Source organism: Clytia hemisphaerica, unplaced genomic scaffold (genome assembly GCF_902728285.1).
Source record: "Clytia hemisphaerica strain Z4C2 unplaced genomic scaffold, Clytia hemisphaerica genome assembly, whole genome shotgun sequence".
NCBI classification, from domain to species: Eukaryota; Metazoa; Cnidaria; class Hydrozoa; order Leptothecata; family Clytiidae; genus Clytia; species Clytia hemisphaerica.
Window position 1 is genome coordinate 823,557 of NW_027104057.1, and position 25,224 is coordinate 848,780.

General features: G+C 36.1%; 3 protein-coding genes across 3 annotated transcripts in view; 2 read left to right on the plus strand and 1 right to left on the minus strand.

Moving 5' to 3' along the window:
• LOC136812278 (uncharacterized) overlaps positions 1–25,224 on the minus strand; it is a 277,042-nt gene that overhangs the window by 37,191 nt on the left and 214,627 nt on the right. The gene's annotated exons all lie outside the window — the stretch shown is intronic.
• On the plus strand, positions 11,436–15,288 carry LOC136812271 (craniofacial development protein 1-like). The gene is made up of 7 exons (XM_067068760.1): positions 11,436–11,591; positions 12,120–12,366; positions 12,712–13,570; positions 13,737–13,795; positions 14,158–14,230; positions 14,440–14,519; positions 14,741–15,288. Exons 1-7 carry the CDS (start codon positions 11,483–11,485, stop codon positions 14,829–14,831), a joined length of 1,518 nt encoding a protein of 505 aa, XP_066924861.1. The 5' UTR covers positions 11,436–11,482; the 3' UTR covers positions 14,832–15,288.
• On the plus strand, positions 15,716–25,134 carry LOC136812225 (sodium- and chloride-dependent GABA transporter 1-like). The gene is made up of 10 exons (XM_067068703.1): positions 15,716–15,990; positions 16,720–16,897; positions 19,364–19,530; positions 19,952–20,122; positions 20,393–20,658; positions 21,089–21,327; positions 22,669–22,793; positions 23,164–23,405; positions 23,814–24,061; positions 24,600–25,134. The coding sequence occupies exons 2-10, from the start codon at positions 16,725–16,727 to the stop codon at positions 24,838–24,840; spliced, it is 1,872 nt and encodes a 623-aa protein (XP_066924804.1). The 5' UTR covers positions 15,716–15,990; positions 16,720–16,724; the 3' UTR covers positions 24,841–25,134.

The window sequence follows — 25,224 nt, forward strand, 5'->3', positions numbered from 1 at the left end:
TTGTTATACTACTTTATCGGCCTTCAAAATTGAGCTTATTTGGCAAAAAAGGACCGATCAGCGTTAAAAAGGCCGATGAGGTAGAAAAAAGCTGAATTTGATCATTGAGCATATAATTTTTTCCGATCAATAAGCGTACATTAGATCACTTACCGTGAGTGTGTGAGTATCACAATGGATGAATATTACATTTCTCGGGAAAATTAAAGCATGTCCAAATATTCCATTTTACAGCATGATTCTTTTTCAACATTTTCACCCACTAAAACATGTTGGTTTATACACTAAAAGAAGCGTATGCAACCTCTTCCCCGTGTATCCCAGGCTTTATTCATGTACTGATAGCGCTACCAGCAATTATCAAAAAGCTGATAATGTGCAGGGAACGAGGTTAAAGTGTTTGAACATGTAGATTGTGGCAGATCGAAAGTGATCAAGATACGCCCAGTAAATGCACCACTTAACTTATTGGGAAACTCAAGATAACTCAAGTCATCTTAAAGTAACATTCTGAAGAAATTATGGATTTTCAACAGGAAAACTTTGGTCAACTAAAATTTAAAAGACACGCTGCCTGGTCAACGTGAGACAGCGAAGCCTGGTTGTAACGATCGGGAAACCTAGTTGAAATGGATTATTTTTTCACTCTAATGCCTGTATGATTCGAAATGCTTACTTTACTCGGAGGTTAAATCCACCTTGTCCTCCTATGATTCACTTTAACAATCCAGCAATTACTATTCACAATCACCAACATCTTGGTTCAAAAGTAACTAAATTCAATAAAGCTAATTAAGACATCGGTATAATTCGTCGACTTTGTGATTTCAGCCCCCATTTCACGTGCGATTTATTACGATTATATACAAAGCTCAAGCTAAAATACACCTTTATTATAAGAAGATATTATGCACATGATCGTTCTAATAATTCCACCTTTTCTGAAAAACGTTTGTTCATTCAATTTGATATCTCTCTTACACTAACTGGATCGAGAACTGGATGCTTCAGGAACATCCAGAGAGAAAAATTATCTAGGTTGAAAGTCTAAGGAGAGGTGGCTCCGTGGCCCGGGGGGTACTACCCTATTCCACTGAGAGGTTCAAAAAATAGATCCTATACGTGGAACTAGTTTTCTCGAAGGTAAAAATTTGCGAAAGAAGTGACCCTGAATGGAACTGAAATTCCAAAATGTTCTCAAAATTTTCCACCTAAAATATAAAAGGTTTCCCTACGAGGGACTGAATAAAAATAACGAGGGGTAAATCACTGAAAAAAATCACGTACACCTTTTTGAAAAATCAAAAAGAAATCAAAAATCAATCAAAAATCAAAAAGAAATCAAAAAGAAATCAAAAATCAAAAAGAAATCAAAAAGAAATCAAAAATCAAAAAGAAATCAAAAAGAAATCAAAAAGAAATCAGAAATCAAAAAGAAATCAAAAAGAAATCAAAAAGAAATCAAAAATCAAAAAAAAATCAAAAAAAAATTAAAAAAAAAATCAAAAATCAAAAAGAAATCAAAAAGAAATCAGAAATCAAAAAGAAATCAAAAAGAAATCAGAAATCAAAAGGAAATCAAAAAGAAATCAAAAATCAAAAAGAAATCAAAAAATCAAAAAGAAATCAAAAATCAAAAAGAAATCAAAAAGAAATCAAAAATCAAAAAGAAACCAAAAAGAAATCAGAAATCAAAAAGAAATCAAAAAGAAATCAAAATGAAAATTAAAAAAAAAATCAAAAATAAAAAAAAAATCAAAAAAAAAATCAAAAATAAAAAAGAAATCAAAAAGAAATCAAAAAGAAATCAAAAAGAAATCAGAAATCAAAAGGAAATCAAAAAGAAATCAAAAATCAAAAAGAAATCAAAAAAAAATCAAAAATCAAAAAGAAATCAAAAAGAAATCAAAAATCAAAAAGAAATCAAAATCTCGTACACCTAATTTTTAGTGGTTTAGGTTTACCCCTCGAAAAATAATATATTTTCGTGTTTTGGGACTGGGACTTCAGAAATCGATAAATTTGAAATCGAAATCGATAAAATCTCTTGGAATTTTAGCGAAAGTTTGATTTTCACCTCAGTCACAGGCTCCTGAGTAGACGATCCTATCGTCTACACAAAATCACTAAAAAGGGAATAGTTTAGGAGAGGCGTGATAAATTCGGGTGGAGTAAGCAGTGGCGGGGATGTGCTCTACCGCCACTTTTTTCCCGTAAACCGCCCTCACGCCCTAACTCTTTCTCGCATTTACTTTAAACGGACGATAGCATCGTCTAGCTCCTGAGCTGAGAGAGGGGGAGCTTGCATCAGCCTACACCATCCGTATTATTTTCTGGCGTCAATCAAAGGCTGTGTACACGGGGACGAGGTTGGGAGGGGGTACTTAGGTAAAATAAGTGCCGGGTATGTGCGAGTCATGTGGTGTGGGCTCTGCTCTTCTCTTCATCTTCCAAACAACACTGCCGGGGCGGCCTCAAAAACGCCATGTGTGGGCGTTCTGAAGAGAAGATGATTTTTCCCATGTGTCAAAGCCTTGTTTGAACCTAGATAGGCTCAGTCGGGTACAACTATAATATCGATTGAGAATTTCATTCAATGAATTATAGATTATACCAAACCATTATTGGCCAGCTAATACACGAACAAGTTAAAAGAAAGTACCTACTACAGCTAGGCGCGACTGAATGATTCAAAGGTGGTATTTTTTTATTTTTGACTTTTCTATTTCTATTTTATCATCTGCACGAGGTTAACAAAACCTATTCTCGCAAATGACTGGGAATTCTGTAATCTCCTTGGTTTTCAATTCTTGTTTGGTTCAAGTCCAGTTTGTGCAGAGTGTGGCACGGTGAAGGCTTCTTCATATAGACGAAAGACATCTATTAATTTTTCGGATCCGGCATGCAGGAATAGTATCAGGACCTGCAGGCGACCTGATAGGGTTGGGTATGGGCGTGGTTACGTATCAGATTGGCCAGGAATTGGGTTATTATCAGTCAGTTACATCAATATGCCAAAAACATTTTGTTCAACCACCTTCTTCACTTCAAGATAGACCACCAATTGAATTCAATTCAATATAAAAGTAAAAATATTTCTTATATTCATTATTTTGTGTCACTATTAATATTATGATAATCGTTTATTCATTTGTTCTTTAGTTCTGTAATAATTTTTCAGTTTCTTCTAGGTTCCCCATTGTATTAGAGAAATCTATTTTTTTTTTTGTAAGGGGTTATCCTGCTGTGTTGCAGCGAAAATATATTCAATTCAATTCAATTCAATTCAATTCAATTCAAAACATATATTTACCCGAAGGAAGGGACACCAAGTTTAGAAACCTAGTTAAAAATGGTGCAACCTAATAAAGAAATGAAAACTATTAAAATAAAATAAAAGTTTTGTAAAATCTAATCTAAATAAAATCTAATGTTAGTCGTATGTTTTTTAAATATACTTATGTTAAATATTTACATTTTTAGTTTTTTAGTGAAAAATATATACATCTAAGAAGCATTCTGTGTGCAATTACTGTTCCTGATGAGGGGGTGGTTGAGGGGCGTATTTATTAAGGTAGAATTTTCGGACATGTGATATACTAAGTCTAGTGGTTCAAGGTTTTGTCATCGTGATGCTCTTGTAAGTTATTCCACTGTCGTGAAGCTAGCCGTGTAAGCGAGTGAAGGCCAAAGGTTGTTGTGTTAACGTTTTTGATGAAGAGAAGGCTGATATTGTTAGCTCTAGTCTCAATGTCATGAGGGATTAAGGAAATGGAGAAAGTGGAAAGGCAATCGGAAGGCAGATATCTGTTGAGATAGCGATATATAAACATGATGTTAAGAGTTTCAACAAGATCGAAGAATTTTAGGATTTTGAGTTCAGAGTAAGTTACGGTAACCGATGCTCTGGGTTCTTGAAAAGTCATAAGCCTGATTGCTGTATTTTGCAGGACATGGATTCTATGTGTCACAGTATTATCACAAAGACCCCATGTTTGACAAGCATAGCGAATGTGAGAAGAGAAGATAGCATGGTATACATTGATAAGATTTGGAAGAGGAAGGTAGTAGCGAAGTTTGGAGATAGCTTCATTAGCTCGACGTAGTTTAGTGGCAACAACGGCAACATGTTGTTTCCAAGAGAGATGTTAGTCCAGATGGACACCTAGGTATTTTATGGTTTTGCTTGGAGTGAGGCGTTGACCTGAGACTATCCTTGGAATAGTGTCAAGGGGACGCCTGTTCGACCTAAAGATAATATATTCTGTCTTGCTGGCATTTAGAGATATTTTGTTTGCATTGAGCCAGCTGACGAGAACTCTGAGGTCAGAGTTTACTCTACCACAGAGAGACCAAACGGTTTGGGAAAGATTTAAGGAGGTGTGTGTCATCAGCAAAATGATAGGTCTCAGAAGTTCTAATGCAATGATGGAGATCATTGATATATATAAGAAAAAGCAGGGGTCCGAGAACAACCCTGGGGGACACCATGTTTAATAGGTTTTAAGTTTGATTTTATTCCTGAAATTGAAACAAACCGGGATCTATCGGACAGGTATGAACTAAACCAGACTTTAGTAGATAAACCATAGAATGAACTTCCTTTTATAGGATGCATGAACCATATTCATGTGGCTTTCAGCCTTGCACTCCATCGCAGAGGCTAATCAATTTTAATGACTTTTTTGACTATAATGACCAAGTTACAATTTTTTAATTTCTTTATATTTGAGTATTAAAAAGGCATGCATTCAAATAATAAAGGTTTAAAATTTTTCTCTGGGTTAGTTAGTAAAATATCTCAAATAGGCTCTGTGATGGAGTGCAAAGCTGAAAGCCACATGAATAATGGTTCATCCTATAAAAGGAAAAGTTCATTCTATGGTGGTCTATCTTGAAGTGAAGATGGTTGAACAAAATGTTTTTGGCATATTGATGTAACTGTCAGTTAGGGTTAGAGTTGGAGCTCGAAACAAGCACTCTGTTGTGATTTTCTCTTAATACAGTCTGGTCTGCAGTTTGTACAATATAAATAGCCGTCAGAAACACTTTCCCAGCATGAATCCGTGGTGCAGTGGATAAGGCATTGGGTTTCAAAACATCGGAACTTTGCATTTAAGTGGGTTTGAATCCCACCGGTGGGCGACCTGTCGGTAAGTCATTCAGTAAGTTAGAAAACATAGAAAATAACTCACAAAGAACCAGAAAGTCAGAAAAACACCAAACAAGAGACTGGAAAGTACGAAATAAGTCCAGATCTGTCTTTCGTCTTTATGAAGAAGCCACGACCGTGTGGCACGATATTGCTCGAGATCATGACTTGAGTGCACAACTGCAAAAAAGTTGAGTGCAGGCAGACAGGTGCAAAATTTGAGGTTTTCAAGTGCATGTGTTGATGCAGAGAGTTTTTTAACCCCAAGTGCAGTAGTGTTGCTCTATTTTCTCCTCATGTGCAGCTAATCTTAGCATTTTTTTGCCTTTTTAGGCCAATTTCCAAGGTATACCGTGAAGTCAGGTAACTTGCATGCATCAGCAGTGTTGCTCGAACCCCTCAGATCCTTGGTTAGAAAAAGCTATACCTGTTTACTTTTTTCTTGCCAGATTCAACAAGCCATCAACCAACAAAATTAATACTGACATCAAAAGATTCACACAACCTTTCCACTAGACACTTCTAAATTATCTGCCATTATGAAGATGTTCCGAAATTAACCAATCTGGTTTACAATCGGAATTCCTCTGGGAGTTAGCGAGTTGGGAAATGAAAAGTTATGAATAGATAATACATAATTTTTCCGGGGGTTAAACGTATAAATAAAATTGAAATGGTTTGTTTTTTTCTTCATTATATATTTAAAGTTTCCATTATCAAAATTCTAGAAATGCTAATTTGTAGACCATATTAGAAAATGGTTATATATTTTGCAAAATAAACACTTACAAAAGCTATTACTTACTATTTTTACCCCCGCTTTTTAAACAGCGTCTTCTGTGGGCGTAATATCAGCCGGAGACAAAACGCCCTCATCGTAAGATTCTCGGGTCGTCTTATTGTTTGTTCCTTTTGTCGAGTCTGTCGGTCCTATTGTTCATGCTAAATCATACACGATGACGTCAATGTTTGGCGGCATACCTGAAAATAAAAACAAAAAGATTGTCATATTATTTTTGCATGAATTACGCTACCTTATACGTCATTATAAAATTATACAAAATGAAAGCGAGTCTAGGCCGCCTGCCTAGAGCGCGGGCCCTAATATTTTTTCTCTTGCGGTCTTCAGGGGAAAACGAAAGTGATCGATATTCTTCGAAGGAAGAATTTGCCAAACAAACCCCTTGACAAAAAGATTTATTTTGAGGTTGGGAATGGATCCTGCAAAGATGAAAAAATTTTGACTAGGCATTTTTTTGGCAAAGCCAAAAACTCTAATTATTATCTTCCCTCATGCTAAAAAGGTTACGGGTTTTGGGCAATCGAGGCAAAAATCAGCAAAAAGCTGGTATTTTCCGTAAATCTGAGAATCGCGATGAGATCCTCACTGATCAGTGGAGGCTAACGCTGCATAGCCCTCAAATGAATGACCTGTCTGGTCCTTAAAATACAAAGTTAAATCAAAACAAAAATGGTAGAGTAGAGCTGCGAGCAAAGCTGCGTAGTTCATTTGTTTTGAAATTTTGCTGCTTTGATTGGTCAGTCATTTGAGGTCTATGCATGTTAGCCTCCACTGATTCAAGTTACCCGACTTCACAGTAGCTAGGTGCACCTTTTCGGAGGGACCAAAATTTATCAGGGGGGGGTCAACATTTATAATACCAACCCATAGCCCAAAAACCTGACTTTTGACCTTTTGAGCTAAGTTAACACCACCACCCCAAAATTGGTATCGATACCAACTTAGAAATCATGATTTTCAGAAAAAGGGGGGACCCACCCCCTTATTTTGGTATCGATACCAGCTTGAAAATCATATTTTCAGAAAAAGGGGGGACCCACCCCCTTAATTTGGTATCGATACCAACATGACTTTTTGAATTTGACAAAATATCATGGGACCCACCCCCTAATTTAGTACCAATACCAATTTGACAAATTTGAGTTTAAAGCTTTTTAAAGGGGACCCACCCCCTCCCACACAAACAGGCTACTAAGAGAAACTTCAAAAAAACTCATTTTTGAAATACTCTTATTTCTTCAACGGAACACAAAAAATGTCATATGCTAAAATATAAAATGACTGGAAACTGATAATATAATAAAAACAAACCCAATGAAGCTAGCAAAATCAATCTGAATTAATATTATCTGAATATAGTAATTGATGTGCAAAAACAAGGAGAAGAAGCAACAAAACAAGAAGCTATTATTAGTACCGTGAGATTGAGTAACTTGCATCAGTGGAGGCTAACATGCATAGCCCTCAAATGAAAGACCTGGCTGGTAATTAAAATACAACTACGCAGCTCCGCTCGCAGCTCTACTCTACCATTTTTGTTTAGATTTAATTTTGCATTTTAATGACCAGCCAGGTCTTTCATTTGAGGGCTATTCATGTTAGCCTCCACTGATGCGAGTTACCCAATCTCACGGTAGAACAGAATATATTCACTCATTACCAAATGCTATCACAGAAAAAATGTTTTTGCTTCAGGCTTGATCAAAAATAAAACTTGAAAATATCGAAAAAGTCCAAAATAAACAAACTTCAAAGTCATTTATACTTATTACTCATTTACAGTCATTATGTATACTCAAAAGCTAAAACAAATCCAATTGAAACCTGTTTAGACTGTGCCCCGGGGTATTATCTAGCTATAAAGGCAAAAATTAGGAAAGTTTTGCTGTCATTTTGATATGGATACCAACATCACCAACATCATATTATTTAAAAAAAGGGGTACCCACCTCCTATTTTGGTATCAATACCAACTGAGGATAACTCTTTTTTTCTAAAAAAAGGGGGACCCACCCCCTTCAATACCAACTTGACTTTTCAGACTTTTAAAGGAAAAAAAGACACCACCACCCGGCTATGGGTCTGGTATCTGGATGTTGACCCCCCCCCTGAATTTATCAGGTGCGCTCTCTTCATCTATAGATTATGGATATTGATTGTAATCGATATATATCAAATCAAGTGATTATCTATCAAAAATCGATTGTGGCCCCCTGGCTAGAAGCTTTAAAAAATGGGTCTGTCGGTCGGTTGGTTGCTAAAATAGCTAAAAAAGGAACCTTTTTTCAGTTTTTAAGCAATCGCACATCTCAAAGCAATGTCAGAATTTAAAGGGACATAACAGCACTTGCGAAAATTGTAAACAAACTGTATGCAGCGGATACAAAATCAAAACAAATGTCACATGTCAAAATAAAAAATCAAATAAAATATGGCTAATTTTGATTGTTCAATTGTTTTACAAGTTTGTTTTGGACACGTGATTTTAATTGTTCTCTTTACACGTGGTTCGCGCAATGCTTACATTTTACTTCTTTTATGTCCCTTTAAGACTAGCCAGGGGGGGGGCCAGTGTACCAGAAGGTGGCATGTATCCTGGGGTGGGTGGGTGTTTGAGAAAAAAATTTGTCATGTACTACCTGTGTACTATAATTGGGGTATTGGGTCCAAAATCGATTTCGATTTTTACTACCTGTGTACCAAAATAGAGTTGTTGGGTCCAAAATCGATGTTAACAGTGTGGAAATAAGAAGGTTCAGAAATTATCTGCTAAAATAGAAATGTAAAGTTGTTCTATTATAAATTGATCAAGCCAAGTTTGTCCAAAATCATACTTCCAAACTTATTGGAATGAATTGAAATCCTACCAGATCCCACTGAAATAAAGGTTTATCGAGTCAATGTAAACATTCAAACATTTGAATTCAAACATTCAACATTCGTACATTAGAGGTGCCAACTCTCACGCATTGTTTGTGAGACTCATGCATTTCCACATGGTCTCACGTAATTTTTGAAAAGTTTGATTTCTCACGCATTTTGGATTTTTGAGAAAATTTTTCCTGTTTTTCTGATTTTTGGAAAAAAGTTTTCCCAATTTCCCGATTTTCTGAAAAAAAGGTTTCCCGATTTCCCAATTTTTGGAAAAATGTTTTTTTTGAGCTTTTCTTAAGTTATGTCGAACAAAGTCCCCTCAAATTTTAGTATGTTGAATCTATTCATGATATTATATATTATACCACCCTGAAAATATTTTGCCAAAAGAAGATCGCTATCAAAAGTTAGAGGCTGAAATCCCACTTTCCCCTAGCCCCTCGCAAGCAAAAATGCGTTTTTTTACCTCCCAAACAATTTTATACACAACGGTGGAGCACACATTTTCCCGGGCCATTTCTGAGAACTTTAAATCACGGGAAAGATGTATTGGCCCTTTTGTTTTGTCAACGACGACATTTTCAAATTTAATAATGATATTTTAAACATAATTATGCATGACACATAGTGTCAACTCCCCTGACTTTGGGGGGGGGGGATTACACCCAAAAAATGCAAATGAAAACCAGGAGCTAAAATACAACCAAATATTTGGGGGGACCTGATATGTTTGTGGGGGGGGCTGGAATTTCAATGGCAAAAGTGGGGGCTGCCCCCCCCCCACCCATGAGCGGAGGTTTTTCAAAGGGGTGACGAAAAACAAAGGGCACGAAAAGATGCCACTGATTATTATGGCAGTTTTTGGCCAAAAAAGAGAGAAAACACTCCCAAAAAGTTGCTTCGTCGTCTTATTTTTAAAGAGATTTTTACTTATCGTAGCGGGTGTCAGAATCTTCTAAAATTGCCCACCCAGTTTGCCTGAATTTTAGTTGACCCACCACGCTATACGCATTACAGTCATTTTCATCTACGGTATTTAAGATGAAAAGAGTGAGATACCCCCTTTCACAAGTTCTTGAAAGTCAGAAGTTTTGCAATACTTACAGTTTTAGCAGCCATCAGATTATCAATGTCAAGGCAGTTTTTTTGGCAATGATCAGAAAGGCAACATAAGGGGAGGATTAAAATTTACTCAATTACTCAATATTGTTTTGTTCACTTTTTTACAACCTCTTATAAAATGTACTTTCATAAAATACCTAATTTCGAGAATTTCAATTATCGCAAAGTGTTATAAAATTCAAAGTTTGTGGTCTGAGAAGGGCGACGGGAGTATACAACAAAAATGTGCCTGTTTGGAACGATCTTTGCAGGTAGTTCAAACTAAAAATTGAATACAAAAGAAAACTATCAAAATGGACGAAATGCTAGGCTATGAACATAGACTAATGAATGCTAGAAAATTGGACTATAAACATAGAAAATTAAGGACTTAAGGAAAAATTGATTAAGACAAAAACAGACAAAACTAACTTAAAAAAGGCTAAGCAGTGCAGTGAAAGGACACAAGCAAAAAGCAGAGAAACAAACAAAGAATAGAAGCTTACCAGCATGCACAACCAGAGTTGTTGTTGTTGATGATGGAAACTTGAATTATGCTTTACCAAGCATAACTTAGGCGACCAAGTTTCTTGGAGTCGAAAAGGCGTTTTGAAACGTGTAAACACACACACAACCTTTCTCATACGTCTCTTATTAAAAACTGATTTCATTGAGCAAGAAAGTTTCACTGCACATCGCTTTTATCAAAATATATAATTACCCTAGAGACATAAAAATGATACTAAACTGAGATGACGTCATAATTGCTAAACATAAAATGAAAACAAATTGCGAGCGTAATAAAATTGATAATTACTTTAATGAAAAGATATAATCATTTCACAAAGTTATCTAAATTTTATCAAGATTCCCTTCAAAAAATTAAGTTTTTCGGACCTAGAAATTACACAATTGAATTTAAGGTCATAAAACCTGTACTTTTTTGGGACCTATACTTATAGTAGGTATGAAAAAAATTATTTTCTTCTTCATGGTTAGACCCCAAACAAATCTTACGGCCCTCAAAGTTTCCCCTCTTTCTAGCCAGCCAAATAATTTTTTTCGAGCAAAAACAGTTATCTATATTTGATTAGGAAAATGGAAACTTCCGAATTATATTTTTTGAAAAGATCTGTTTTGAATAGAGAAGGTCTAACTGAAAAAATCCAGATAGTAGTAGAGGATGTTAATGCTTCCACATACAGCAGCTTATGCAAAGGGATTTTATGATTGATTTTTTTTCCTGTGTATATAACAGAAGAAAATCAAAATTTGATCCCTGTTGTTGCCGTAGAAAGAAAGTTGACAGGTTACCATTTGCTTTTGTACCAGTCCAAAGAATTTAGAAATCTGATCAAAAAAAGTTCACAGCCTGTGTCTGAAATGTATATACCTCCGGGTATGAAAGAAGTGAGTATCAAAGACGTCATAATAATGATGAACGCTCATAATGTAACTTACCATTATAGAGCCTCTTGACGTTTGTTCAGATTTTTCTCTATGTATCATAAAATCAATTTTCTGTTGCAGCAATAAAAAACATCAAGAAAAAAATGGATGATTTGAAAGAAGATGATCCACTCTTAGACACAGATGAAGAAGATGAGGATTTTATTCCTGATGACGACGACGATGATGATGATGAAGACTACGTTCCAGATGGTATGTTCCTCTACACATTCTTTTTATAAGCAACAAAGTTGCTAAGAGGCTCGAGCCCTGAAATTAGCCAAATTTTTTAGTATTGCAAATGATAGGCCATGACCCAATAAACATAATATCATAGTGTCCTAGTAGGTTGATTCCCCTCCCTTGAAAATTTCTTTTTTGATTTTTTGCTCATAACATAATACTGCTTCTATTCATGTTATCTCGTCCCTATATACAAAGAAAAATGTAAATTGTCACCACCTCGAATATAAAACACTATAACATGTTTTTAGCTTGAAGTTGAACAGATATGTTTTATGTTTTATGTTTGACACCAGAGAACAGAAAATCTTTTCCTCAGATTTTTTTCTCCCCACCCTTGACTTTTTGGAGCTATCTTCCCCCTCCTTTTGATTGCCCCCCCCCCCTAGAATTTTGAATGAACCCTTTTCCCATTTTCTGAAAAAAAACTCCCCCCCCCCTTTTTAAAAGGGGGGAGGACACTGAATATGGTATAATATCAGGGGTGGTTTTTTTCAGGACATTCCGATTCGGACCCAGACTTTGGTTCAAAGAAACGAAAGCGCAAAACTTCTTCGTCTTCATCACCAAAGAAACGAACTCGAAGTTCTTCCTCTGCCGCTGCCAAAAAGTCACCAGGAAGAAAAAGAAAAAGTTCTTCCAAATCTCCAGCCAAGAAAACTCCTGCGAAGAAATCACCAGCCAAAAAGAAGAAAACCACAAGAGGTTCAGCCAAAGCAGCTCCTTTGTCACCCTCGCTTAGAAGGTGAGAAAACTGCTTCTCAAACAAGTGCAAATTGTATTTGCAAGATTTTAGGTCTGGTTCTTAGAGCAAATAATTTTATTTTAATCTAAGAAAGCAAGTTTTCGATTACGTCTGAGGGCGACCCAAAGGCTCCCTTTTCTCTAGCTGTGTACCCTTAGGTAGGGGAGGGTGCCACTCCTTTCACTGGATCGCTCTTTATTTTAATACTAGATCGTGGAAGTAGAAGAACAACCATAGAAAAAGAGTTATGACAATGTTTTTTTCAACACAGTTTAGATTGTCTAATTTCATATGTCCCAGCCAGTTGGGAATTTTTTTCATTGTTCCTTTTTTATTGTACACTAGGAGTTCACGTAGCTCGCGCGGACGGATAGTTTCGTACGCGGACGCGGACATATCAGAGGAAGAACACTTGCAAGATTTGGAGGCGTCTAGTGACTCTGAAGATGAAGTGAAACAGATAAAGAAAGCGAAGAGAGAGTCTGCACGAAAAAAACATGTGGATGACTTGTGGTCGTCCTTCAAAACTGATACTGCTGACGCTGGTTCGAAGAGGAGGACGCGAGGAGCAAAGAAGGAAGAGGAGAAGAAGCAGACAGAGAAAGAGGAAGAAAAAGAGGAAGATAACAAAACACAGAGTAAAGACACAAAGAAAAGCGAAGCGTCAAAGCAGGAAACTTCTAAGGACGAACCCTCGAAAAAAGAAGAAGAAATTTCAGAGCCACCAAAAGATGAAGTTAAGGAGGGTGAAGCAAAGGAGGGCGAAGCAAAGGAGGGCGAAGGAGAGTCGAAAGAAGCACTTTCTAAAACGAAAACTGAAAATGAACAGTCGAAAACAGAAGATGATAAACAGAAAAACGGCGATAAAAAAGAAGAAGTGAGTAAGGAGGAGAGCAAGGAAAAGAAAAAGGAAGATAAAGGTGAAAACAAGGAAACAACAGAGGAGAAAACTGACTCCAATCAAAAAAGCGAAAAACCAAAAAGCTCCGAACAAGTCAGCGAAAGCACAAAGGAAGCGAAACAAGAAAGTGCCAGCGCAAAGGGCTCCAAACCGGAGGAGGCCAAGACTGAGGAAAGGAAGCCTTCTGAAACGCCTTCCACCACGACCGCCACCGCCACTCCTTCAACAACGCCATCTGAAAACAAACCCATCTCCTCAACTTCTTCTTCTACCGCCAACAGCATTGCCAATAACAATGAAATAGTGAGTCTTGTTTTGTAACTTTTTTACCAGTGCCCTGCAAAGAGGAGGGTGATGATTTTCATTCTTTTTTCTTGCAGAAAATGAAGACCGAGCTAATGTCAACTATTTTAGCAGCGAGTGGTTTTGAAGGTTTGCTAACTCATACAATTTCTTTTCGCACTTTCAGAAACCAACTCTACCAAAAGGTGTAGCAGCTGCTTCAAATAGTCTCCCGAAAGGTTTAGGGTGAGAGATAACTTCTAATTTATCAGTCTAGCATGCTCGACTACTAATTCATACATGTAAAAGATAAGCAAAACATAATGGAAGGAACAAATTTTACTGTATACAAACTGATATTATATTATCCCATAACATATTTCATGTTATCATATAGCACCCATATTATACGGATTATAAACGACTCAAGTCTACTAACTTTTCATTGTGAATAAAAGTTTTGACTGTCGCTGATCAATTGATTTTATGATTATATTGTATTTAATTCAATTTAATTCTGTCTTTTGTAGCTATTCTTTTAAAATTCTTTAAAGGTACCTTTAAATTTTACCAAGGATTTTTACAAATACTCCTTTTCTCTTTTACAGTGCATTTCAGAAAGGTGGTGGCTTGTCCTCCATCGTTGGAAGTATGAAAGAGAAAAAGAAGACAAGCATCTTGGTTAGTTCGTGTTATTAATCATTTCGTAATTATTTCAATTTCCCAAACCATCCAATAAGAAATATTTATAAACACCCACCTCTTCCAAATTGAGTTTATTTTCCTTGGGGTTTAAGATTTTTTCAGCAAAAATTGTATTTTGCGAACAAACTTTCTTGGTAGACGCCTTAAGATAAGTCTTTTACCTCCCTTCTCTTCCCTTCTTGCAGGACCAATCAAAGAGCGATTGGAACAGTTTTAAGAATGATGAAGGACTGGAAGATGAACTGAAAGCGAATCGAAATGCTGGGTAAGTTTCCTATCAACCATTTGTTCACTATTTTGACTAATCCGACCTTAAAAGCCACATCAAGTTTTACGATATAAATTTCTAGCATCTGATATCTCTTAAAGACACGAAACTGAAAGTCCTTCGAATGACCAATGCATCACAAAAAAGGGGAAATCAGTAAATCATTGTCTTTATCTACCATTGACGCACTAAACAAATTGATCTAATTTTTTTTGAAGGTATTTGGACAAGCAAGAATTTCTTCAACGAGTTGATTACAAACAGTGGGAAAACGAACGTGAAATGAGGCTGTATACAAACCACAAATAAAGTCATCGGTCCTCGTAACATGGCTGTAAACAAACCGTAGATAAAGTCTTTCCTCGTAACATGGCTCAAAACAAACCGTAAATAAAGTCTTTCCTCGTAACATGGCTGTATTCAAACTGTTAATAAAGCCATTTTCGAAAAATGGTGGCACATTCCAATCTCTTCAGATGCATTATTTAAAAGTGGTGTTGGTTGCCCATTCCATGAGAAGGGTTTGATGTGTATTTGATGTCAAGCATATGATTTTTACTTTGTTTTTAAATTACTTAGTAGGCGCTCTAATACCCTATGTCAAGGGAGTGTAGGAGGAAAATTATCGAAATCATTTTTAGCTTTTTTAAAAAACGTTTTTTTTAGGTTTATCTTAAACTTTTTTGTATATATTATTACTAAAATGTAGTTTTTTTTCTCATTATAGATCATTGAAAAATAACACGACTGTATATATTAGAGGAAAGAGCTTCTTCAGACTTTTACTTTCCACCTGTTTTATGAGAAGGGCTATTTTAATCTCTTCACCTGATTGAAAACAGTGTTTTTGCTCATCATTTTGTATACATTTTATTTCGTTTTGGAATTTGCGCTCTCTTTCATCTCAGTTGAGCTGTTAAATTATTTTTTGGTCCAAAATGAAAGTAGGGGAAGATAACGATTTTACTTTCTGATGTATCCATAAAAACCTTTCTCTTAAGAAAAGTCTGATAGTTTGATATATCATTTTATATTCTTTATCTTATATTTAGTACTCTTTCAATGGCTTTGTGTGCTAGAAGCCTCGGCACGAAGTTGATATGACGAAGTTGTGGTTGATGATTCCCTCGAAGCGTGATTTTTTTCACCTTTCTATTTTCATGTTTTTAATCTTCTTCATCAAAAAAATATCACAAAACTTCATTTTTATTTTAGAGAAGTTTTTATCAGCCTTTGACTTGCGGTCAAACTTGATGAAGCCCTTTCGTTTGGTAGAAGTCTTATTTTAATGCGAAAGGTACTTAACAAAAAAAACACCTGCTGCAGTACCTTCTTTTGGTCCATCATTCCCTCACTCACACCATCAACTCAACTTCTTCGCTAGAAAGATCAAGTCAATTGGAAGAAAATCAGTGTCTTGAATATGACTGTATTCTTCAATGTTTAGTAAACTCACTTTTCATTTGAGGTAAGGTTTAAAAGTTTTTTATGTATCCACTTGTTCAACAGGTATAACTCTTTTCACTCTTTAAAGACAGGTATTACTTTATTACAATCTCTCTTTACCCCTTACGTTCTTTACGCCAAAGGGAAATACTCCTTTTTATCTTTTTTCCAATTTTTCATAACAAAATTTTTGTTTCAGTTACAAGAACATTTGCTCAAGTGGAACAATGTATTCATGATATGCACCACTGCAATGTCTTCTGACATTAAATCACGGACCCAACAGCTGATTGGTTGTAAGTGACGTAAAATCAGACAATACGTCACCTTCAACCAATCAGCTGTTGGTTCCGTGAAAGACATTGCAATGGTGCTTATCATGAATTGAGTAATCCTTTCATTTTTGAATCTGTCTTTTTTTACTTATGCATTCTTCTTTGAAGATAACTGGTTAATAAGGATGAATATTTAACATGGTAAGGTATTGGAGCATGAGTATTGATTTGTGGTATATTTATTAATCGCTCATGGGAAATCTGTAACAGTTAGTCTGTCTTTTGTGTAGGGGAATATAATAGCTGTAGTCTTAAGTATGAACTCTGGTATGTTTACAGGTAAAAACTGGCTAAGAACTCAACTCGGCCTGTCTTCCACTTTTGCTTTGAACATCATACCTTATTATGAAAATTTGACCACTTCTTGGAATTTGATGAGTCAGCAATAAGCAATCAACTGATATCTTTTTTTCCAGACATCATGTCGTCTACTGTGGAGAAAATTCCTCTCACCAATGGTGCTAACGAACGTAACCATAGCAACAGTAATAACAATACAGCTAGTGAGAAGACAGAAAGGGAGACGTGGGGACGAAAGTTGGAATTTATTTTGACATGTGTGGGCTATTGTGTCGGTCTTGGTAATGTTTGGAGGTAATTTTTCGAAGTTTTTTTCCTTCTTCACTAATAAAATTGAAAGGTTTTGATCACATAGAGGAGATTTGGCTTTTTCAAAAATTTCTTGTCGCTATACCTGGTGCGCCACAAAAAAGTTTCTCTTCTTTGAAACAAATTTTTTCGAAATCTAAAAATTTTAAAAGAACCATTTCTATTTCATTGGAAAGAAAGAAAGATAGACTTAAATTTTGATGGATTATTTATTAAAATCGATTCATTAAATCAAAAGTTATGTTCAATTGAATAGAAAAGTTACTTTCGAAAAGTGCTGAAAAACGTTAAAAATTAACCTATCAAATCAAACAGAAGCATGATTACATGATACATCAGTATTTTCGTTTCAGTCATTAAAGATGATAATTAGCTGTCTAAATGACCTTAGTTGTATAAAAGAAGGTTGAATTTCAATGAAATGAAGAAAATACGTCGGAAAAGGCCAAAAAAATCTGGTAAAATTCATAAAAATACATCAAATACGGGTTCGAGGTAGATCCAGCCTTACTTAGACTTTATCCAGTCTAGAACCAAAAATCTGAGGAAAATTTCGGTAAAAGTAAATTAAAGTGATTTTGATGAAGATTTTAAACCCTCTCGACCCTTCAGTTTCAAAATTTATGTGCGTTTAGTTACTGAAAAATGCTCTTAATCATGTAAAGGCTATTTTGTGATTGCCAATTTTAAAATAAAAATTTGATAAGTCGATTTTAACGATTTCGAGCACATTCTGAAAGTAACTTTTTCATTCAATTGAGCATAACTTTTGATCTAATGAATCGAATTTAATAAGTGACCCATCGAAATTTAAGTTCATCTTTCTTCTTTTCAATGAAATGGGAATGGTTCTTTTAAAATTTTTAGATTTCGAAAAAATTAGTTTCAAAGAGAGGAACTTTTTTGTGGCGCACCAGGTAGTTATTTGAAAGAAACAAAATTTTGTTTCAGAAGTGTACAGTAGTAGCTCTGCTTGCCTAAGACCCCCGGGGGGGGGGTACTTAGGCGGTACGGTATGTGCCGCCCTTAAGGGTACCTTTTTTGGACTAAGGGTCGGAAAAATCAGAAAATCAAATTTCAGTCCCGCTAAGGGTCGGAAAATTAAGAAAATTTCAACTTTTTACCCCCTGAAAGATCGAAATTTGGTCAAAATTGGTCAAATTTGTCCCGCTAAGGGTCGTAAAATTCCAAAAATTTCCTTTGTTTTCTCCTTTTTAGTCCCGGTAAGGGTCCAAAGTTCGAAAGTCGGGCGGCACCCCCCCCCCTCAGTCAGCTCGCAACCCTAGTACCCCCCCCCCCGGGCCTAAGACACAATTTCGAATAGTCTATCCTCACGCTGAGTATAGAGCAGGGTAATTAGAGTTCTCCGGTCGGAAAACAATAGCGCTATTCATGATCACAGGTGTTTGCTATAAGCAAAAGTTGGTAATGCAAAGTCTCACAAAATCGCATTTAGCAAACGCAAAAAAAAAATTCCATAATGGCGGCATCATGCGAGAGCAATCAGAATACCAAAATAAACAAATTTCAAAGGCTCATTGTAAGTGATTGAGTGAAGCTATCATCAAAAAATAAAAATAAAACAAACCTTTAACCTTTCAATAATCCAAATAAACAAAATATGTCAAATGAATTGATGTTTAAGTTCGAAAACAAGCACCATTTCCACCATACACTTTTAGAGCAAAAAGCAGTATTTCGCTGAAATCTGCTGCTCTTCCCAGGCAAATAATTTCTCAGAATGTCAGAGAGTCTGGTGCTGAATATATAGTTTAGTGGGTCAAGCTTGTTTTAGTTCTCTATCTTTATATAAAGCCTGAAAACCTCATCTGAGACGGGGGTCATAAACGATCTTTGTCTATTTTGAAGTCGTACAATCTTTTACTTCTCAAAACCATTTAGATTCAGGTTTTATATATAATAACAAAGATATTTAACCAAAATTTGTTTCATTAAAGTTATTTTCTTTCAGCGAAATAAGCCTTTAGTAAATATTTAAACCCCCGGTTTTATTTAGATATTTACAATGTGATTTTATAGCGGGAGTTGGAAACCGGCTAGATTGTGTGATCTGATTGGCTAAAGGAGCAAACGCGGGACTCGGCCTAGGACTTTTTACCCGCGTTTTAAACGCGTTTACGGCAATGTTTATTCTTTACACTTTCGTTTTCAAAATCTGTTGAACATGGATTTTGGCTTGTGACGATTACCTCGCGTAACATCTGTGTGATATGCACCACTGGAGAGTCTCCCGTGAACTTTTCCACCCAATATGTCACTTAAAGAATAGAAAAAGTGAGGTATTGGGTGGAAATTTTTGAAAATTCTCGGACGCCTCCAGAGGTGCATGAATTGGCTATAGCTCGTTTCTAGACTAGTGTTTCTTTCATAGAATAAAGTATTGGGATTTGTAGAAAATAACAGGTACCTTTTCACTATTTTACTCTGCAGGTTTCCATACTTGGTGTTCAGTAATGGAGGAGGAGCTTTCATTGTCCCCTACTTCATCATGTTGTTCGTCTGTGGAATGCCATTGTTCTTAATGGAGCTGGCTTTGGGTCAGTACTTTCGTCTTGGACCTGTCACGACCTGGAATCTTGCATGTCCTCTTGGAAAAGGTATGAGATATTATTTTTACAGATATGCTTTTTTCAAACGTGCCTAAATCGATGACTTGGTTTCTGACAGCTCTAACAAACTGTTGGAAACCTAGACTTCTTGAAAGTTACGTTTGAGTGAAGTTTTACCTTAATGAATCGTTAACGTCTTGATAATGCGGATACATCTTAAGAGCCCAGGAAAAGCAAGTGGTGTTAAAAAATGTTTGTTATAATTCAACATTCGCTTTCGTTTTATAACTTCAGTACCAAGCACTAGCTTGAAATGAATGAATGATATATACCAACCTCCACCCACCTTGAACTCTGTTGTACTAACTTTTTTGAGATTTGAAATTAGACACCACCACATAGTTATGGGTCAGTACCCTGCGGCTGTATCCCCTTCCTCATTATAAACATCAATACTTTCTGCTTTCAGGGATAGGGTACGCAATGATCGCCGTCTCCTTCTTATGTACCATCTACTACAACGTCATTATAGCTTGGGTGCTCTACTTTCTGTACGCATCCATGAAACCACAAGTTCCTTGGAAAAGTTGCTTCAATTCGTGGAATACACCTAATTGTAGAGAAGATAACCATAAACCGAGTTAGTGTTTGCCAGAAACTGTTAGAGTTAAGATACACAAATCAACTACATATCACATTTCTCACGATAGCTCCTCATTTTCAGCTTAACAGCTTGATTTTGTTCACTAAAGTTCCTTGGTTTACTATAAAATTGTTATCAATTTTAGATATTTTAACAATGTTTTCCTTTATCCTGGGACTTACGCGTTATATATATTAGTTTTCTTGACTGATCTTGACCTGTCCATCCTGAATTCCCACACTTCTTAATTTACTTTTATTTTCAAAGAGCTTGAGTGGTCATGCCCTTCCAGCAATGGTACTTGGTACAATTACACAGTGGCCACACTTCCCAAGAACTCGTCATTGTGCAACAAATTCCTGGTCCACGAGCCAACCTCGCCCAGTATTGAATTCTGGGAACGTCGTGTTCTGCAAATTACAAATGGACTGGATGAAAGCGGTGATGTTCAGTATGAATTGTTGATTTGTTTGGTGGTTGCTTGGATACTTGTTTTCGTGTGTTTGTTCAAAGGAATCAAAACATCCGGCAAGGTATTTTAGCCTATTTTATCCACTTTGTGCAAAATCGCGTCGTTAATACGTCGAAATATCCTAAAGCCACGTATACTTTTTGCAATAGTTTTATTTTATTCTTTAGGTTTCAAAACTTGATAAAGCGGGGGGGGTTAGAATAAAAATTTCCTGGGTGGGTGTAAAATTTTTGAAAAGGAGACTAATACAGCAGAATAATTATAAAGAAATATATTTCATCAAATTGTTTGGTTTTTTATACCTATTTATCGCTATTTCCTCTGCAATGAAATACACACCTATGAGAATTAAATCGCTGATTCACTGTGATAATCATTGAGTCGGGATTTGAGACAGAAATACTGGGTCGTCCCAGCTGTGCTCCTCCGTCAAAAAGAAAGTAAAAATACTTGGAAAATATAATAATATGTGCGCTCTTTCTCCTTTTCAGGTGGTATATTTTACAGCAACATTCCCTTACATAGTAATGTTTATTCTCCTTATTCGTGGCGCCATTTTGGAAGGAGCATCCGAGGGTATCAAATACTACCTGATGCCTTCATTTGATAAACTGAAAGATGCCAAAGTGTGGGTGGCTGCTGCAACTCAAATCTTCTACTCCCTTGGGATTGGTTTTGGTTCGTTGATCGCTTTTGGAAGTTACAACAAAGTCAATAATAATATTGTGAGGTAAAAAGTTCATCTCTGCTACTGCTACTGTAATATCCTTTATCCCGCATCAGTAAGATTCTAGTGATTTCATTGGTCAAAAGACATCACGTGGAGGTGGGATATAAACCGTATCCTGTCTTCTTCGCGTTCGATTGAGAAAAAAAGAAGACATTGCATATTGACGAATGCGCTTTCGAATGTTTTGTTTTGAAAAGACTTGAAATCGAAATTGAAATGGTCGGGGTTGAGAAAGTCAACAAACAGGAAATCTTTGAAGTTATTTTGATTTTTACTTTTCTTGAGTTTATATGGATACAACAAGACTTTTAATTGCGATGTTATAAAATGTCACTCTCACGGATCCCACAAACTCGGCAAGCCTCGCCACCAATACAGTTTTTACTGACCCTGTATATCCCGTATCCCACCTCGAGAAGACCGTGTAACTAATATTATCCCGCATCAGTGAGATTCTAACGATTTCATTGGTCAAAAGACATCACGTGGAGGTGGGATATGTACCGTATCTGTCTTCCTCACGTTCGATTAAGAAAAAAAAGAAGACATTGCATATTGACGAATGTGCTTTCGAATGTTTTGATCAAGATTCGAATGTTTTGTTTTGAAAAGACTTGAAATCGAAATTGAAATGGTCGGGGTTGAGAAAGTCAACAAACAAAAAATCTTCAGTTATTTTGATTTTTACTTTTCTTGAGTTTAATGGATACAGCAAGATTTTTAATTGCGATGTTATAAAATGTAACTTTCACGGATCTCCCTTTCACTGTTTGATTTACTTTGTAGCTCTTTGTTGATGTAAGTATTTACTTGGATTTTTTCGTGGTTTTGGAAAAGATGCAAGGGACTTCAACGGGATAAATCCGTTGCACGCGGTCGTCTCGAGAAGCCTCGCCACCAATACGGTTTTACTGACCCTATATATCCCGTATCCCACCTCGAGAAGACCGTGTAACTAATAGAATTCTTTACCTTTTCACCCAAGAAATAGTGAAAACTTAACATGTACTTAAAAGACGAACTTAATTAAGCGATTCCTTTATTTTCAACTTGTACATTTTTGAAGTCTGGCGATAAATTTTATTTTCAATCCGGCAAATTGTCCCCATCAAGAAAGCAAGAAAGAAGTTTCTAGCTTGTGGCCGAAGTCAAAGAAAAAAAATGTATTAGTACAAGTTTTGCCAGAAGCTAAGCTCACTCATACATTGATTATTACCATTTAAGTAATTCGACCGTGAGGTGCTTGTTCGAGGAAGTACGGTAATTCTAAATATAAAGAACTTGCGTTTACGAGGGAATGACCCAAAGTTTAAATTAACCTTTCTCTTCATTTCATTTCAGAGATGCGATCGCTCTTTCATTGACGAATTGTATGACGTCAGTGTTCGCTGGTTTTGTTGTATTCAGTGTTCTTGGTCACATGGCGCATAAAAGCAAGCTCTCCATACAAAAAGTCGCAACCCAAGGTATATTACACCTCAACCCCTTATTCGTGCAGCTCAAGAATCTATCTAATCTACCTGAACATACTTGGACAAGTAATGGTCGAATGATATTTTTTTAAAGATACATCCGATTCAAGTATATACCGAGACTCGTAGCTTTATAGAGTGTAATTTCCAAGACCATATACTTGGACAAGTATTAGTCGAATGATATTTTTTAAAAGATACATCTGATTTAAGTATATACCGAGACTCGTAGCTTTATAGAGTGTAATTTCCAAGATCTGCAAAAGGTTAATCCAGAGACTTTAAATTCAAAATTTAAGAATTTTCAAAGCAACTTTAGATTTAAAATCAGACAATAACACAACATATTGATTTTTTGTTTCAGGACCTGGCTTGATATTCGTGGTTTATCCAGAAGGCCTAGCCCAGATGCCAGTCTCCACTCTGTGGGGCGTCTTATTTTTCTTCATGATCCTGATGATCGGGTTAGATACGCAGTTCGCCATGCTAGAGGCTGTCATTGTTGGCCTGTCTGATGAATACAAAGTACTGCGTCAGCATAAAACTACTTTCATTTTCGTCATTTGTTTATTAGCTTTGTTATTTGGCATCTCCATGGTTACTCAGGTACGTTTCATTATACATCCAATTTACTCTCTTTTATTCAAATCTTCAAAGACCAGGAATTTTCCTTAAAAGGTAAAAAGACATAAGTTACGTACACTTCATCACTTCATTATGTCAGCTAAAATTACTGACCTAACCTAAACAGGGGTGTGAACCTAAACAGGGGTGTGATTAGCTGTAGTTTTTTAAAACCGGGTGAAAAAGAGTCTTCAATGAATTAGTTTATCAAGTGATGGGAGATTAACATCTCAGCTAACTTTGCATTTTTCAGGGCTAAAGAATACTGTTCTAGGACACTGCTGTTCAAGTTTTATTTTTTAAAGTGTAGACAAATTAGTATATCAAGCGATGTTAAAATTAAAACTCTGCTCCAAATCAAGCATTCTAAATTAAATTTATATTTTTCAGGGTGGTATGTACATCTTCAACATTTTCAACTGGCAATCAGGGGGCGTTTCCCTTCTCATTCTGGCTTTCATAGAAGTTTGTGCTATATCTTACGGATACGGAGCCGATAGGTTTGAAAAAGACTTGGAGTTAATCCTGGGAAGAAAACCGTCCCGTTGGTGGAAGATTTGTTGGAAATATCTTTCGCCTTTTGTGATCTTGGCAACGTTGATTTCAAGCTTGGTGCAATGGAAGGGAATCACTCCTTAGATTCTTAGGTCAAGATTACAGCTCTCACTATTTTCTTTTTAGCTGGGAGGATTATTTCTTATGGACCCTTACTTCAACGAAAATCATTTACGATCAATTTTGCTGGTTTTTGTAAAACCTTGTACCTTTAGCCTTTCTATTGAACGATATGAATTTTATGATAGCCCAATGTATTTAGTGGTCTTACAGTAATGTAGCTTTTTGGATTTACATATAGAATATACAGTAGTGTTTCTTTAACTCGAACCTCTGTTACTCGAATGCCTCCTTAACTCGAACAAGTTGTCTCGTCCTTCAATTAACAATGCCTTATATATCTTATTCAATAAATGGAAATTTGCTTAACTCAAACAAGTTTATATTCGTGCGTGTTCAAGTTAAGGAGACTCCACTGTACATTAAAGTCTCTTTAACTCGAATTTCTATAACTCGAATTTCTCCATAACTTGAACTAATTAACAATGCCTTATAAACCCTACTCCATAACTCGAAATTTCCTAAACTCGAACAAATTTGTGTTCCCCGTGCGGGTTTGAGTTATGGAGATTCCATTTGTACCATCTTTTTCAGTTATCCAGTGTACGGTGAAGTTATCGGATGGTTCCTCGCCCTAACATCAGTCATTTGGATTCCACTCGTCGCTCTCTATAAAATGAAATTCTCTGCTTCTGGTTCAATATGTAATCGTTTACGTCATCTTTTAACACCCAATATGGCGGAATTGCGTCAGGTTGCCCTGGACAATGGTTTGAATACAAGTTTTGATGCAAATGCTTGAAGTCTTTTGAATGCTAGAGACGTAGTGCGATTCGGAAATACCACCTAAAACTAACTACTATAAAAGGCAATGTTTTTCAAGCCTGTCGTCGATAACTAGCTACTATGTAAGACAATACTCAAGCAAAAACCAAGCTAAATACCGTTTATGAGAGACTTTTCTGGTCACGTAGACCAAAATGAAGACACGTATCTATGACGGCATTGAAAGTTAATATTCCTACGCAAAAAATTAGGACCAGTTTTTTCAATACAATGCTGTGTTAATAAAAATTTTGTTTGTGATTATGCATGATTATCCTTTGCGTTGTTTATTAATTCCTCGAGTTTCGTCCACACAGCCTTTTGGCAAAAGCCTCCTGCTTTTCCAACGTAAGACCTTTTG

Coding starts and splice junctions, on each gene's coding strand:
- LOC136812271 (XM_067068760.1), top strand. CDS start 11,483: ATGGATGATTTGAAAGAAGATGATCCACTCTTAGACACAGATGAAGAA. Junction 12,367..12,711: donor TTGTCACCCTCGCTTAGAAG/GTGAGAAAACTG, acceptor ATTGTACACTAG/GAGTTCACGTAGCTCGCGCG. Junction 14,520..14,740: donor AAAGCGAATCGAAATGCTGG/GTAAGTTTCCTA, acceptor TTTTTTTTGAAG/GTATTTGGACAAGCAAGAAT.
- LOC136812225 (XM_067068703.1), top strand. CDS start 16,725: ATGTCGTCTACTGTGGAGAAAATTCCTCTCACCAATGGTGCTAACGAA. Junction 21,328..22,668: donor GTCAATAATAATATTGTGAG/GTAAAAAGTTCA, acceptor ATTTCATTTCAG/AGATGCGATCGCTCTTTCAT. Junction 24,062..24,599: donor TGGAAGGGAATCACTCCTTA/GATTCTTAGGTC, acceptor TGCGGGTTTGAG/TTATGGAGATTCCATTTGTA.